Source organism: Momordica charantia, assembly GCF_013281855.1.
Source record: "Momordica charantia cultivar OHB3-1 chromosome 10 unlocalized genomic scaffold, Mcharantia_2.0 BLBB01000010.1, whole genome shotgun sequence".
Taxonomy (NCBI): domain Eukaryota; kingdom Viridiplantae; phylum Streptophyta; class Magnoliopsida; order Cucurbitales; family Cucurbitaceae; genus Momordica; species Momordica charantia.
Genome location: NW_028275158.1, coordinates 1,309,058 through 1,326,032, shown reverse-complemented (window position 1 = coordinate 1,326,032; position 16,975 = coordinate 1,309,058). Strand labels below are relative to the sequence as shown.

General features: G+C 38.2%; 2 protein-coding genes and 1 pseudogene across 2 annotated transcripts; 2 read left to right on the top strand and 1 right to left on the bottom strand.

The window, feature by feature from the left end:
• Positions 1-1,704: 1,704 nt before the first annotated feature.
• LOC148208368 (uncharacterized) lies at positions 1,705-2,348 on the bottom strand. Its single transcript, XM_088118687.1, has 2 exons — positions 2,248-2,348; positions 1,705-2,194 (listed from the first exon to the last, which is right to left on the bottom strand). Exons 1-2 carry the CDS (start codon positions 2,346-2,348, stop codon positions 1,705-1,707), a joined length of 591 nt encoding a protein of 196 aa, XP_087974813.1.
• A 4,539-nt stretch (positions 2,349-6,887) lies between these two features.
• Positions 6,888-8,492, top strand: LOC111011446 (3-ketoacyl-CoA synthase 5 pseudogene; annotated as a pseudogene).
• Positions 8,493-11,410: 2,918 nt separating this feature from the next.
• SBT1.3 (subtilase 1.3) lies at positions 11,411-14,237 on the top strand. The gene has a single exon (XM_022285458.2). The coding sequence runs from the start codon at positions 11,727-11,729 to the stop codon at positions 14,040-14,042; it is 2,316 nt and encodes a 771-aa protein (XP_022141150.2). The 5' UTR covers positions 11,411-11,726; the 3' UTR covers positions 14,043-14,237.
• The last annotated feature ends 2,738 nt before the right edge of the window (positions 14,238-16,975 follow it).

Sequence of the window (16,975 nt, the reverse complement as noted above, 5' to 3'; positions counted from 1 at the left end):
ACCCCCACTCTCAAAACAGAAGACGAATAATTGTGTAAAGATCTTTGTTTTGAGATTACTTGTCGCTTGTCGTTACCACGAGATCATTATATATTAGTGGCTAAAACTGTGAAGGTTGCTAACGCACAGGGTTTCTACCAAAAGCTTTTGATCCAATTTTGGATTTTAGTGCTTGGTTCCTGCCACTAGTTTTGTGTCTTGAACTTGTCGATATTATTCATGAATTGGAAGTTTTTTCCAATTTTCGTTGACCACAATCAAGTCTCCTGAGCCTGGTTTTATTCTCATCTGAGTTTAAACCATTTACCTTTCGCCTTGGGATCTAACTTTAACAGAACTAATGTCGATACCTTTGGGTTTCTAACCTATTTGGCTTTTGCCCATGTTTTATACCTCAAGGTTTACTCTCGGGTTTCTAACCCACTTGGCTTTTGCCAATGGCTTTTATACCCTGAGTTTAGTCGGCACCCTTAGGTTTCTAACATATTTGGCTTCTGCCAGCTTTTTACCCCAAGTTAAATCAACACCCTCGGGTTTTTAACCTATTTTGGCTTTTGCCATATGATTTTCTACCCGTGGGTTTCGTTGATCGGTTAGGCTTGCCTGTTTTCTGTTTTGACCTTGCTGGGCCTGTACGCATGCCTTTTTCAGCACCTCGGGATTCTTTTCCCTGGTTTCACTGATTGGCTTTTAGCTTATCGGCCTACTTCTAGGTCCGTCCCAATTTTGAGTTTCTTGATTGGTCATAGATATGTAGATATTCAGGTCGTAGAAATGTAGATATTCATATGATGTCCCCTGCTTGAGAAATTTATTTCAGAATGAACATAAAAACTCAAGTATCGCGTTAAATGTCGAAGACTTTATTAGTAGGAAGATTGTCCTGTCGAAGATTTAGTTACAATAACCTTCGAGTTGTAGTATCGAGCTATTCGATTTTTGTATTCAGCCGTTCGTAGCCGTGCTGTTTCTCGATGTTCTTTTAATAGGTCGAGGTTGAGCTGTACGGATTCGTTGTTGTCAAGTAGATTGAACTGCTCTACACTTGGGGAGGGGAGTCCAATTTCGACTGGCACTACAGATTCAGAGCCAAATGATAGTGAAAATGGCGTTTCTCCTGTCGGAGTACAAGGTGTTGTTCTGTAGACCCATAATGCGTTGGAAAGTTCCTCTGCCCACAACCCTTGGAGCTTTTCTAATTTGGTCTTCAGAGTTCTTTTGATGATTTTGTTGACTGCTTCAACCTGCCCATTAGCCTGCGGATGTGCTGGCGAGGAACAAATGTGCTTAATGTCTAACTCTCTGCAAAATTCTCGAAAGGCAGCATTGTCGAACTGCTTCTCATTATCACTGATAATGGTGTAGGGTATTCCGAAGCGACAAATTATGTTCTTCCAAATGAAGTCGGTGACCTTTTTCTCAGCAATTGTCGCTAGGGCTTTGGCTTCGGCCCATTTAGTAAAATAGTCGACTTCAACTACTGCAAATTTGGTCTGACCCTTTTTCGAGTGGGAGAGGCCCATAAGGTCTATTCCCCACTGAGCAAAGGGCCAAGGACTCATTATGCTTGTTTAGTGGCTATGGCGGTTGTCTAGGTACTGTTGCAAACTGTTGGCATTTGTCGCATTTTTTGGTGAATCGCTTCGTGTCGTTCAGCATGGTCGGTCAGTAGTACCCTAGTCAAACTATTTTGTGACTTAGGGATCATGCTCCAGAATGGCTCCCACAAACACCCTCATGTATCTCTTTCATGACGTAGTGAGCTTCGTCGGGCGTTAGACATTTTAAAAGCGGCAACGAGTAACCTCTTTTGTACAGATTGTCGTCTTTAAGCACATATCTGGCTGCTCGTCGTTGTAGCTGCTGGGCCTCTATCTTTTCAGTAGGCAGGATCCCGTCTTTCAAATATTTGATCAAAGGGCTCTTCCAATTTTCTTCTGGTTGCCCTTGCTCGTCGATATCCATTGCTTCCTGAGCTTCTATGCTTGGCTCGGGTAGAATCTCGACCAGTACAGTTCTGCCTAAGTCGGTTTCATAAGCTGCAGCTAGTCGAGCTAACGCATCGGCGTTGACGTTTTGAGCACGTGGAATTTGTCGAATCTCATATTTTGAGAATTGGTATAGCTGGTTTTTTACCTGTGAAAGGTATTTCGCCATTCGCGGTTCTCTAGCCTGAACTTCTCTTTCACTTGACCTACAACCAGCTGTGAATCACTTAGTATCAGTATGTTCCTGACCCCAACGTACCTGGCCACTTTTAATCCTACTAGTAGAGCTTCATATTCAGCTTCGTTGATGGAGTTGACTTTGTTGCTTTTATTTTCATAGGTTTCTAACCCTTTGGCCATAGCCACTAGTTTTATACCCGTTGTCATTTTTACTCCATCTCATGTTTTAACTGTGCTAGGACAATCGACCCGCTTCTGGTTTGGCCGTGTTGAGATTGTTTAATTGTTCTTGCCAAATTTGTCGATTAATGTAGATTCTGCTTTCAAAATCTGTCGATTAATGTAGATTTGTGCCTCATTGCACCTGGTCGACGCCGAGCAGTGGTCGGATCCGAGCAGAGATGTGCTAGGCTAGGTCGGACCCGAGCCCTGCTCGGCCTGCTCGGCTTGGGCTGGTTCTACCAAGCTTGCGTCGTTGAGTCGGTCATGACCTATTGCCCCCTACTCTCAAGGTAGTGTATTGTCGATATCCTTTGAGAGTATGTTTATAGACGAGGCAAGGTGTTTTATCAAAGTCGCTTGGCATCCAGTTTTGGATTTAGAAAACAGAGTTGGTAGGGAACCAAGTTAATGGATATTGAAGGGAGTTCATGAAACTCAATCTTTCATGTCCTACAGTGGCATCAACCAGTTGATATATTCGAGGCAAAGGAAAAAAATCCTTTGGACAGGCCTTATTCAGGTCCGTGAAGTCGATGCACATTCTCCATTTGCCGTTTGGTTTCTTTACCAGCACTACGTTGGATATCCACTAGGGATAATGTACTTCCCGAATGAAGCCTGCTTTCAGTAGCTCTTCCACCTGTTCAGCTACAATCTCGTTCCTTTCTTGGTTGAACGCGCGACGCTTCTGTTTCACTGGCTTACAGCTCTCGTCGACATTGAGTCGACATTGACTCCTCGCTCGATTCCCGGCACGTCCTCCGGCGACCATGCGAACACGTCGGCGTTGCTTCTGAGGAAGTTTATAAGGCTTTTTCTTTCCTCATCCCCCAACCTGGTTCTGATGTTGACCCGTCGATGTTCAGCTGTCTGAGGGACAGATTCTACCGCCTCAGCCGGTTCTCCCTTGTCAAGGGTGGTCGAATTAAGTTGATGACCAGGGCTCGGCGTTACCTCACCCGAGAGGTCGGTCGCTTCATTCAGGCTCGTCACTGGTTCTCCCCTGTCAAGGGTGGTCGAATTAAGTTGATGACCAGGGCTCGGCGTTACCTCACTCGAGAGGTCGGTCGCTTCATTCAGGCTCGTCACTGGTTCTCCCCTGTCAAGGGTGGTCGAATTAAGTCGATGACCAGGGCTCGGCCTTGCCTCACCCGAGAGGTCTGTCGCTTCATTCAGGCTCGATCTGGTTCTCCCCTGTCAAGGGTGGTCGGATTAAGACGATGATCAGGGCTCGGTCTTGCCTCACCCGAATGATCGGTTGTTTCACTCTACACGCCTCGGATCGAAATTTCGCCTCGTATCGGGATTTCGCTTCAACGAAGCTTGCTTTACTGTATCGTTCCCACAGACGGCGCCAATTGTTGATGCATGGATTTTGACCCTCCGGATCTTCTTCTCGCACACACCTAACTCGATGATAAGGGAACCGATACTTGCAAAATCAAACCGATCTAAATTGGTGTGACCTTAGTCACACGGGCTCCGATGCTTAAGTTAGCGAGGGAGAGTTGAGAAAATAGTTAGCTAGGGATGAGTCCCTTACCCTTCAGGGGTGGATCTCACTGCTACTTATAGCCGTGAAGATGATTCCATAACCTTCGTAGCCAAACCCTAATTCGGCTTTGCAGGGCCCGAGGGATCGTAGATCGTAGGCGGAAGATTCATGGGCTGGGCCGTGGGCCGAGCAGGGGTCGGGACCGAGAAGTGGTCGGGACCGAGAAGTGGTCGGGACCGAGCAGAGGTCGGGACCAGTTGCTTTCCTCGTTCTCTGCCCCGGTGTTAGGTCGTTCTTTGGGCTGGCCCATTACGTCACGGGTCGGTCTCCCCCAATCAATGATCTCAGACTTCAACTTCTTGTCCCGTTTCGGGTCGTTTTTGTTCTCCATAACAATAGAATTTATATTATAAAAATGATTAATTTTTGTAGTAGTTTTTCAGTCTCTTTGAAAAAACTACACATACACGAGGCTCGATATCTTGAAACATTCAATAAGTAAATTTATTTATTTATTTATTATTATTACTATTATTATTTTAGTACAATGTGTGGAGGTGAGGGATCGAACTCACAATTCTTCTTGGTGGGAGATATGTTTGCTTTGACAAGTAAATTTATTTATTGAGACGAGAATTCATATCTTTAAAGTATAATTAATATTACATTAATAAATTTAATATAAAATATTACATTAATAAATTTAATATAAAATATTACATTAATAAATTTAATATAAAATTTACTTATATATATATTTTTGAAACAAACATTTAATCATATTAAAAGCTTGGGTTAAAAGATAATGTAAATTTATCGTCAAACTTAATGTATTGTTAGTTAATTAGCGAGTGTTTAGATGCACGTGTTTTGTTCATATTCCTACGCAATTAAGAGAAAAATTGTCCCCAAGGCCACCGCTTGTTTCTTTCTTCGGTTGGGATGATGAGAGTGGATGGGTCTTTTGCCACTGGGTTTGCAATTTTCATGGGCCAAGCCCTTACCCTGTGTTCTCTCCAGGTCGAGTCGAGACTGGCGCAAGTCTGTTTTGTCCACTTCCTCCATCCCCCTCTATCAAGCCCCCCCATCTTCCGCATATCTTGCTCATCCGACATGGCATGAATCACTAAGGAGAGCATAGCATAAAAAAAAATCTACTCTTTCTTTTCAAATTTCAAATGTCGACACCCTCATTTGTTGTACTTAAAAAAACTCATTAATTTGTTAAGTTTAACAAATCCCATTCCGACCTCGATACATGGAATCGTCTTGCGGGAGTACAAAATCCCGACAATTTTTTGCATGTATTTCATTTTTATTAACAAACATTCAAATATTTTATTTCGTTAAAAGATGGATATAAAATGATTAAGTTTACTTTAATTTATCATTTTAAACTGTTTAGTTTATTGATGATTTAATCTTGGAACACAACTGAATGATTTAATCATGTTTAGATGATATTGGAGCATAAATGAGGAGTGTTAAAAAGGTATTTATAAAATTATTAAATTAACTCTAATTCATCTAACATGTTTAAAATATTTTAACTTTTAAACGTTGGACTTTCAAATATTTTATCTTTTAAGTAAATACAAATTTAGAATTTACATTTTTTTTATCTGCAATTTGTATATAAAGTGATTTTAGCGTTTGTCTTTAATTTTTTCTTAATCACGTATGATTGAAATTCTTGAGGTATTTTTTTGAAATTTTCTAATTCATCACATCTTAGTCAGGAATATATTCCATTTTTTTACATTAATAAAAATCAATATTTTATTGCATGAGGATCTAACTTGAGACATGGGATAAGGCTTTTAGATAGGTATCACTCTTGAGCTAATACCTATGATTTCAACTATGCATCCACATAAACACGATGGCAAAACATATTTTTGTTAAAGTGATCACTCTCGAGCTAATACCTATGATTTTAACTATGCATCCACATAAACACGATGGCAAAACATATTTTTGTTAAAGTGATCACTCTTGAGCTAATACCTATGATTTCAACTATGCATCCACATAAACACGATGACAAAACATATTTTTGTTAAAGTGATCACTCTCGAGCTAATACCTATGATTTCAACTATGCATCCACATAAACACGATGGCAAAACATATTTTTGTTAAAGTGATCACTCTCGAGCTAATACCTATGATTTTAACTATGCATCCACATAAACACGATGGCAAAACATATTTTTGTTAAAGTGATCACTCTTGAGCTAATACCTATGATTTCAACTATGCATCCACATAAACACGATGGCAAAACATATTTTTGTTAAAGTGATCACTCTCGAGCTAATACCTATGATTTCAACTATGCATCCACATAAACACGATGGCAAAACATATTTTTGTTAAAGTGATCGAGGTTATATCATAGTTAAATGAAAAGGAAGATATGCATGTCTTCAAGGTTTATGAATAAAAATTAATTAAATTTCCAAGAGGCTGAGGAACACTCTATCTATCTTTAATCGAAAACATGCTAAATTATGAATTTGATCTTTGAACTTGTGGTGTTTAATAAGTTATAAAACTAGAGTACCATACCTAATTCGCTCACATTACAATTGGTCTCACACGATACGGAGTATTTATATCCCTCGCAAAAACGAGCATACATCATCCAACCAAGAAATTTGAATTCGATCTGTCCTCAAATGTAAGAAAAAATATATATATATATCCCTCGTATTACCAGAAATTTTCAAGTTTCGACAGCCTAGGTAACTATTACTTGAACCAAAATAAAAAGGTTTCTTTTTTTTTTGACCCCATCGTTAATAGTAATTACTTCCTGGTGAAGCATTACATCAAATTAAAGTTTTCACCTGTTTCCTGCCAACTGTACATCGAGCAAAGAAAAATTACCAAACTTACTGAGACCCTTCATTTAACCACCACTTCCATTTTCACACCATTCAAATTCAAATTCCCATTCCTCCATAGCCACCCCACCACCCTTCCTCCATCCATAACCAATGGAATCTGCTCCCGAGGTCATCCATGGCGGCACTCTCCTCCATTCCACTCAATTACTCAAACCCCTTCGCTTCACTTTCTTTCAACTTCAAATCCTTTTCGTTCTCCTAACTTCCATTGAAGCCTATCTTTTCTTAGAAGGATGGAATCCCATTTTCCATATCTTCCCGCTGTCTTCTCTTGTCGTCTTCATCATAATCATCAACCACCCTTCCATCTTGAATATTGCTCCTCGTTCAGTCTATTTAGTTGACTTCTCATGCCTCAAACCGCCTAGTTTCTTCAGGGTTCCCTTCTCTACTTTCCTTGAAAATGCTACTTTGATGGATATTTTTGACAGTGAGAGCCTCTGTTTCATGGCCAAAACTCTTAAATCCTCTGGACAAAGTGAAGAAACATGCCTCCCTCCAGCCCTGCACTTCATTCCACCCAAAACCCATCAACAGGAATCCATTAATGAAGCCCATATGGTTCTGTTTCCTGTCATGGACGATCTTTTGACCAAAACCCATCTCTCTCCTCGTGACATTGATATTCTGATCGTCAATTGCAGTGGCTTTTGTCCTTCTCCTTGTCTGTCCTCCATAGTTATCAACAAATATTCCATGAGAAGTGATATTAAGAGCTTCAATCTCTCCGGAATGGGGTGCAGTGCCAGTGCTGTTGCCATTCATTTAGCTGAAAGTCTCCTTCAAGTTCACAAAAATTCGAATGCCGTTGTACTCAGTACAGAAATTTTGTCGAACGGTTGGTATGCAGGAAAGGAACGCTCAAAATTGATCCTTAATTGCCTCTTCCGAATGGGCAGCGGAGCCATTCTGCTCACCAATAGAAAAGAGGCGAAGGATTCTTCAAAATATAAACTATTTAAAACGGTTCGAACACAGAGAGCTTTCGACGATAAAAGTTACCTTTCAGCCATACGCGAAGATGACATGGACGGAAAGCTCGGCGTCACTCTCACAAGGGATTTACTCCAGGTTGCCGGAGAAACTCTCCGGTCAAACATAACCATTCTGGGTGATTCAGTCTTGCCGTTGTCGGAGAAACTACGGCACGGCGTTTCGAGGCTCGGAAAGCGATTTCTGGACAAATCGCAAGAAATCTACGTGCCCAATTTCAAGAGTGTGATTCAGCATTTCTGCTTGCCGGTATCGGGAGGTCCGGTGATACGGGAGATCGGAAAAATGCTGAAGCTTAAGGACAAGGACATGGAAGCGGCATTGATGACTCTGCATAGATTTGGGAACCAGTCGTCTTCTTCGCTGTGGTATGAACTCGCGTATTTGGAAGATCAAGAAAGAATTGGAAAAGGGGACAGAGTCTGGCAATTAGGGATGGGCACTGGGCCCAAATGTGTTAGTTTGATTTGGGAGTCTATACGGCCCATTGTTGGAGAGTCCAACAATGATCCATGGGCCGAAGTAATCCAGAATCCAATTTCAGGCCCACCAACCTAGCTCTTCGGGTTTATCTCAAGAGAGAGAGAGAGAAGAAAAAAATAACGTTTTTTGTTTTATTTAATCGTGCCCTTTGTATGATTTATTTGTCCTTTTGACCTTCTTATATAGCTTATCTGATCAAAGTATGTTTATATTGGTTGATTTTTGAAGGACCTTCGTCGACCAACTATGGAAAAAAAAAAGTACTATGAGAAATTATTGAAAGTGAATGCTACAATTTTTATTATTATTATTATTATTATTTTATAAGTACGAATGCATACAGAAGTTTTTCTAAAATTCTTGTTTGAAAAACAAGAAAATTTTGAATTACTAGTGTTTTTTTTTACAAAATTACTAGTGCTTTAAAGTTACAAAAAGGAGGTTTTCATTAAACAGCATTTTTGGAGAGAATCTGAATCCAATGAGACAAAGTTGTAGGATTGTGAGAAATTCAATAGAAAAAGTTAAAATAAAGTGAAATTTTACAGCTCAAATTGTGGTGTGTATATCATGTATGGTTCCAAATATATTCCTTTAAATTCCACGACAAATGGTCTCTTTCACTTGCAATAACCTTTTTATCATTATTGAAACCGAGGGAAAATACCAACTTGAGCCATCTTAACCAAAACATCTATCTCCGATTAAAAAGTCGTGAATTCAAAATTTCACACTCACATATTGTGCTAAAAAAAATTACTAAATTAAAGTTATTATTGACTTATATCAGGAGGTTAAAAATTTTATTATGCACCCACCAACCACTCTTCTTCCAACATAGGGTAAGTATACAATATTTGATATTTCAATTTGAGTATAGGTAATTAAGCCTCACTCTTTATCCAAAAAGAAAAATCAAGTTTCACTTTTGTAATTAAAAAAAAATGTTTTCAATCAATTAACAAATTAAAAAACTTAATTTCGATAAAGCAAAACAATGAAAAGAGAGGAAATCACGAGCCTAACTTAGATTTATTAGGCCAATTATTGACTGGCGTGAAGGAATTATGCTCACCAATTTTAACACAAACGATATCTAGAAATTAAAAAAATAGTGTGTGCTTAAATTTGCAAAGTGGACAAAAGGGAATAATTCTCTAAAGAAAAAAACGGGAATTAGAAAACGGAAAAAGAAAATTCTCGATTAATGGTGGCGGTTGGATTGAATGGATTCGATAGTGGTACATGAATCCCGTGTGAAAAAAAGGGATTCGTTTGATGATAATAAAAAATCTCCACCGTACAACCACCACGGGGCGGCGGCGCCCTCCACCCGCCGCAGTTGAGCTAAGCCAGCGCCGCCGTCAAATGCAGTAACTCTCAACCGTCACCTACTTTCATTTGCAGCATGTGTGAACTAAGGCTTATACATTACCATCTCTGATTGAGGTAAGTGAACATAGTCATTATTGCGAATATATTATTGAATTTCACTTATGGGGTTAATATATATTCTTTTTCTTTTTTCCTTAACCAGCTAAATTAGACTCTAAGTTGATGAGATATTTCGTTCTTACTGGAATGTATGAATTGTGGTCTGTTTGATAATAATAATAATTATTATTATTATTTTGTGTTTGGGAGTAATCGCTTTTGAGAGGATTCAAATTATAAATCTAGAATAATTATATAAAACCACATTTCACAATTTTTCAGAGATATAATTAATTTTAAAAAAATAATTAAACATAAAATTTAGATTGATTTTTTTTAACATTACAGTAAATTACAAGCTTGGCCCTCAAATTTCAAACTTGTGTCTAATAAATTTATAAACTTAAATGTCCAATAAGTCTTTTGAGTTTCAATATTGTATTTAAAAGGTCCATGATCTTTAAAGGTGTTTAATAAATTTTTAGACCATCAATTCTGTGTCTGATGAGTATTTGAACTATAAAAAATACCTCAAAGATTATAGACATACGAGACATAAAATTAAAAGTTAAAAAATTTATTTAACATGAAATTAAGAGTTCATAGCCTGTTACTATTAGACGCTTCGTAAAGTTGAATGACATAGTATATAAGTATTGAAAGTGCAAGTACCTATTAAATATCATTTTAAAATTTAAGAATCTATTAAATATGCCCCTCAAAATTCAGTACCAAATTTGTAATTTAACACAATAGCTAAACTAAAAGTTAGAATAGGATAATTATTTAAATTTGAACTAAATCATTACAAATTAAAATTTAGTAATTAAATCGTTATTTTAATGAAAGTAAAAAACTAGTGTGTTTTTTAACCCGAAAAGAAAAACTCCACATCACTGTGGTGGTAGTGGAAATAATTTCACACTCTAACAACCACAACCATCCAAATGTGGTGTGTAAGGGCACATAGGCTTGGGGAAAACTGTATTTAGAAAATTTCCATTATTGATCATGCCATTTTAGGAGCTTTAGAAGAAGAAGATTAGACTGAAATGATTTGCAAAAAGTAGTATGATTGAGACTGGTTTTAACGGGTAAGTTTTCATTTTTTTATTTACAAACAACGTACAGATAAATTCACAATCTTTTGGTTGAAGATATATATCTAATTCTGTTGAGTTTTGCTCGCTTTGACGCTTTAAGTTTTCTTTTAGATATTAAATACTCTTTTTATCTTTAATGGATGAATTACACTTGCTATAGTTAAAAAAATAAAAATAAAATAAAATTTACATTTGCTGGTTTTCTGATTTGGCTTAGAAATTAACTAATGTATTTGGAAATTATATCATCTGATTGGGTGGGTCCAATATCCAAATGGGGAGAAATTTTTTGACATACTTAGCATTTACTTCCTTACTCAAGTAATTAACATTTTCCATATTCTAATCAACAAAGATCACGTTCCCACCCCACCAATATTTTTTTGGTATCTTTTTAACCTTTTTGTTACATTTAACGCTAAATACTACCCCTTTTTTGTTATGACAATTCATGTATTTATTATACTACATATAAAGACATTGATATTGTCAGTATTTAATGTTTGAATTTTTCCTTTTTGAAAAAAAAGAAAAAAAAAAAAAAAGGGTACCCGCATGTATAAAGATATTTTAGGAAGAAAGTGAAAAAAAATGTTTAACCATAGCCAATCTAACCATAGCGAGCAAAGCATATATCATCTGACAAGAATCCGCCAGATTAGGCATGGGAAAGGAGTTACCTGGTAATTAAAAGAGGGGACCATATATGTAACCAAATTAACTTCTCACCACCAGTTCACAGTCCCCTCTTCAATTTTGGCATTCATGAAACAACCACTCCTCTATTACCTGCCTGCACAATCTCCTCCTATATCAACTCCCTCAACGCTCCCCCTCGATTCCACTTCATTTCTCTCTCTCTCTTCTTCCAAGAACAAACACACACAGAGAAATCCCCCTCTCTCTGCTTCAGAAAATGGCTGTCAAATGCTTGGGTTTGCTGCTGTTTTTCAACTGTTTGCTTCTTTCCAGCTCTCAGTTTTTGAAAACTTATGTTGTCCAAATGGATAGGTCTGCAATGCCGGAGTCATTTTCCGATCACCTTGAGTGGTATTCCGCGGTGGTAGACAGTGTGACTATCAACACCGAGAAAGAAGGTGGGAGTGGGGGAGATGAACAGAGGAGGGTAATTTACAGTTACCACAACGTTTTCCATGGAGTTGCAGCTCGCTTGAGTGAAGAAGAGGCTGAGAGGCTCGAGGAAGAAGATGGGGTGTTGGCCATTTTTCCGGAGACTAAGTACCAGCTCCACACCACGAGAAGCCCCAAATTTCTTGGGCTTGATTCAGCCGACAGCAATAGCGCTTGGTCACAGCAAATTGCAGACCATGATGTGATTGTTGGAGTTCTGGACACCGGGATTTGGCCGGAGAGTGAGAGCTTTGACGACGCCGGAATGACGCCGGTGCCGGCGCATTGGAAAGGGGAATGTGAAACAGGGCGAGGCTTCACGAAACAGAATTGTAATAGAAAGATCGTCGGCGCCAGAGTGTTTTACCGTGGGTATGAAGCTGCTGCTGGGAAATTTAACGAACGGTTGGAGTACAAATCGCCGAGGGATCAAGATGGCCATGGAACTCACACGGCAGCCACCGTGGCCGGCTCCCCTGTAGCCGGCGCGAGCCTCCTCGGCTATGCTTATGGAACGGCCAGAGGAATGGCGCCCGGCGCTAGAATTGCCGCGTACAAAGTGTGCTGGGTGGGTGGCTGCTTCAGCTCCGACATTTTGTCGGCTGTGGACAGAGCGGTGGCCGACGGAGTAAATGTTCTGTCCATCTCTTTAGGAGGTGGGGTCTCTTCCTATTACCGTGATACCCTCTCAGTTGCAGCATTTGGGGCAATGGAGATGGGCGTTTTTGTCTCCTGCTCGGCCGGAAATGGAGGGCCGGACCCTGTCAGCCTCACAAACGTATCGCCATGGATTACCACCGTCGGCGCCAGTACAATGGACAGAGATTTCCCGGCCATTGTCAAGCTCGGCGATGGCAGAACAGTCACCGGCGTTTCACTTTACAGAGGAAGAGTCACGATTCCAGAGAACAAACAATTCCCAGTCGTCTATATGGGGAGTAACTCGAGCAGTCCTGATCCGAGTTCTCTGTGTTTGGAAGGGACTTTAGATCCCCATTTTGTGGCCGGGAAAATTGTGATATGCGATCGCGGAATTAGCCCTCGGGTCCAGAAGGGCGTGGTGGTGAAGAATGCAGGTGGAATTGGGATGATTCTGTCGAACACGGCGGCGAATGGGGAAGAACTTGTTGCAGACTGCCATTTGGTACCGGCCGTCGCCGTCGGGGAAAGAGAAGGTAAAGCAATTAAGCATTACGCCTTAACGAATCCAAAAGCGACGGCGAGTCTAGGGTTTTTAGGAACGAGATTAGGAGTGAAACCGTCGCCGGTGGTGGCGGCGTTTTCTTCCAGAGGACCAAACTTCCTCACTCTGGAAATTCTGAAGCCCGATCTGGTGGCTCCCGGCGTCAACATCCTCGCCGCCTGGACCGGAAAAACAGGGCCGTCGAGCTTGTCGACCGATTCCCGAAGGGTTAAATTCAACATTCTCTCTGGAACTTCAATGTCGTGCCCTCACGTGAGCGGCGTCGCGGCTCTGATCAAATCGAAGCATCCCGATTGGAGCCCGTCGGCGATCAAATCGGCGCTCATGACCACCGCGTATGTCCATGACAACACGTATAATCCTCTCAAAGATGCCTCCGTCTCCTCGCCGTCGAGTCCGTACGACCATGGCGCCGGCCACATAAACCCTAGAAAAGCCCTCGACCCTGGGTTGGTTTACGAAATCCAGCCGCAAGATTACTTCGAATTCCTCTGTACGCAGGATTTAACCCCTTCTCAGCTCAAAGTCTTCTCCAAATATACGAACAGATCCTGCCATGGCCTTCTCCGCAACCCTGGAGATTTGAATTACCCGGCGATCTCCGCCGTTTTCCCTGAGAAAACCTCCATCACTTCCCTGACCCTTCACAGAACCGTCACCAACGTCGGCCACGCAGCGTCCAGCTACCGCGCGGTGGTCAGTCCGTTCAAGGGCGCCGCCGTGAAAGTTGAGCCGGAGAATCTGAACTTCACGAGGAGATATCAGAAGCTGTCTTACAAAATCACTTTTGTGACAAAGAAGAGGCAGAGTATGCCGGAATTTGGAGGGCTGATCTGGAAAGATGGAACTAACAGAGTGAGAAGCCCCATCGTCATCACTTGGTTGTCGTTTGTTTGAATTTCTCTGCCTCGTTTTCTTTTCTTTCTTCAGATTTTCAATCATCAAAATGGTTTATTATGCCTACGCACTTCAACTTCCTCATTTTGTTAGAACCATATGTTGCAGCACTCAAAACACAGGAGACTTCAATTTTCTGATTCTCCATGAGAGTTCATAGCTACTGGCTTTTTCAATTCAATTTGCTTCCAAAAATTGCTCGTCTTCTTAAAAGGAATCGTTAAGTAAATAACTATTAATATCAATCTATCTCAAAGAAAAGAAAATTACTATTAATATCAATGTTTATGGAGACGGTGAAATTATAGTTATTGAAAACGTTGCGGAAATCTATTATCAACTTAATTTCATGCCTTCGCAAAACATGGGTTATAAATTGCAATTTCATTGTAATGTTAAAGTTCTTTTTTACTCTGTAACAATAAAAAGATCACATTATCCATGTTGTTTTTAGAATATTGTATTACAAATTAAAGAATCATGCAACTAAAATGCTTATGATGAGTTACCCATATATATATATATTTTAATCAATTTGTATATGACTTTATAATAACTTTAGCTGTTTGAGCTAAATTATGTCAGCCACGTATCAACGTCAGAAAGAGGTTTACTGTTTGGAATTCCAAGTAGCTCAGCAACCGATGCACTCGAACAGAACTAAATTTCACACTTTGGCCGACCTTTTCAAAGAATATCTGCAGGTCCAAGCTAAGCACCAAACAAAATCTCAGACAACACACGCCATGTTACTCGAACGGTTGGAGAGTTATTGAAGTGCTGTCGGAAGCTCACCGCTATAAATAGAGATGCCCGCCTCTGGCACTAGGTACATAAACTATATGCTCACTCAAGCATAGATCGGATTAATATTTACTTGAACGTCGAAGAGCTAACTCTATTTTGCACGTCCCTTCATTTGTCATATCATCACTCCGAGCTTTGATGTAGACTTATTTTCTTGATCAAACATCATCCCATAAAAAAAAAAAAAGCATAGTTTGAAAAACAACTAGGCTAACATAATCACTCCATCAAAAAATATATCTCTAGATTCACATTGCTCGATTTTTTACCCATAAGTTGATTACGGACTTACATGTAATATTACTGTAGTAGATACACCCTCGACTAAAGTAAATATAATGAATGGGTTGGTTTTGGTTTTCCTGAAGGCCCAGTGCAGGAAAGTATGTTGGGTTCATAATTCATGGTCTCCTTCAAAAGGGGCAGCAATGGAAATAATTGAAACATACATTACATAAGAACCAAAGTTTGAAGCATCGCCCAATAAGTGAATTATTGACAGCTAATATTATATTGACACCACAGAATTTAATTTTACACAATAAGCTGTTCAATGTGAAAATGGTGCCACCATTTGCAGTACGTACAACTTCCCCACATCAGTTTTTATGTCTCAATTATACAAATTTGACCATAAAAATATCGGCCATACCACACAAATACGCCACTCAAAACTACATTGCATCCAGACAAATAAAGATAAGTTTAAAGGTTTTGATTCTCGTATACAATACAACAATTTAATATTAACAAAAAAATTATATTATAATGTTTTATAATAAAAACACATCAATTGATAAAAGTTATATAATCTTTTTATTAGAAGATATCAAAATAGAAAAGATAAAATGTGGTAAAATAACTTCTGATTATGTACTGTACACCTATTTATACACGTTTTACACATCAGAGAAAAATGGTTAACATATGTCACATTTAAGAGAAAAATGGTTGACAGATGTCACAAATCATGTAAAAATGGTTAACATAGGTCGAACAAGAGTAACAATTCGTTAACTAACTGATTAGAAATCTAACTAATCTCAGTAAAAAAATCTTATTAAAAAATTAGTTAATTTTATATTTTCAAATTAGAAGTATACAAATGTTATTTTTAAAATTTCTACTAGATTACACAATTTAAACAAAAAATTAATATAAATCTCATAAATTATTTAAATAAAATAAATAAAATTATTTATGTATATTATTTTTATATTGTTATATTATATTATTTTAATTTCATAAATAAAAAAATGCAATTCAATTTTAAAGATTTGATTAAGTGAATCTAAAAATAACAAAAATACTCCTTTCTTATTTTTAGCTAATTATAAATATATGAGCTAAAATGGTGTGTTAATATTATTTTCTTATTAAAATACTCATACATTTTAATTGATTTTGTTGCTAGTAAATATATTTTGAAAGTACATGGGACTAAAGTGGATCAAAGTTGAACCAAAATGAGCATTTTGAGAGTAAATCAAGGACCAAATGAACAAAAGCTAGAAGAATAGGGGCCAAAATAGTATCTTAACCTTTGTTTATTGTAATAATCAATTTAATATTAATAAAAACCAATATCATCAAAATAGAAAAGATAAAATGTGGTCAAATAACTTCTGGTTTACTCCTATTTATACATGTGTCACACATAAGAGAAAAATGGCTAATAGATATCATATTTAAGAGAAAAATGGTTAACATAGGTCACAAATCAGGAAAAAATAGTTAACATATGTCAAACAAAGTAACAACTCGTTAGCCAACATGATATTAACTAACTAATTAGAAATCTCTGGTCAAAAAAACAAAAAATAAATAAATAATTAGAAATCTAACTAATCTAATTAAAAAAAAACTTACTAGTATTAAAAAATTAGTTAACTTTATATTTTCAAATTAGAAGTATACAAATATTATTTTTAAAATTTCTACTAGATTACATAATTAAAAAAAATTAAATATAAATCTCAAAGATTTGATTAAGTGAATCTAAAAATAATTAAAATACTCCTTTCTTATTTCTATCTAATTCTAAATATATGAATTAAAATGGTGTGTTAATATTATTTTTATTAAAATACTAATACATTTGAATTGATTTTGTTACTGGTAAATAT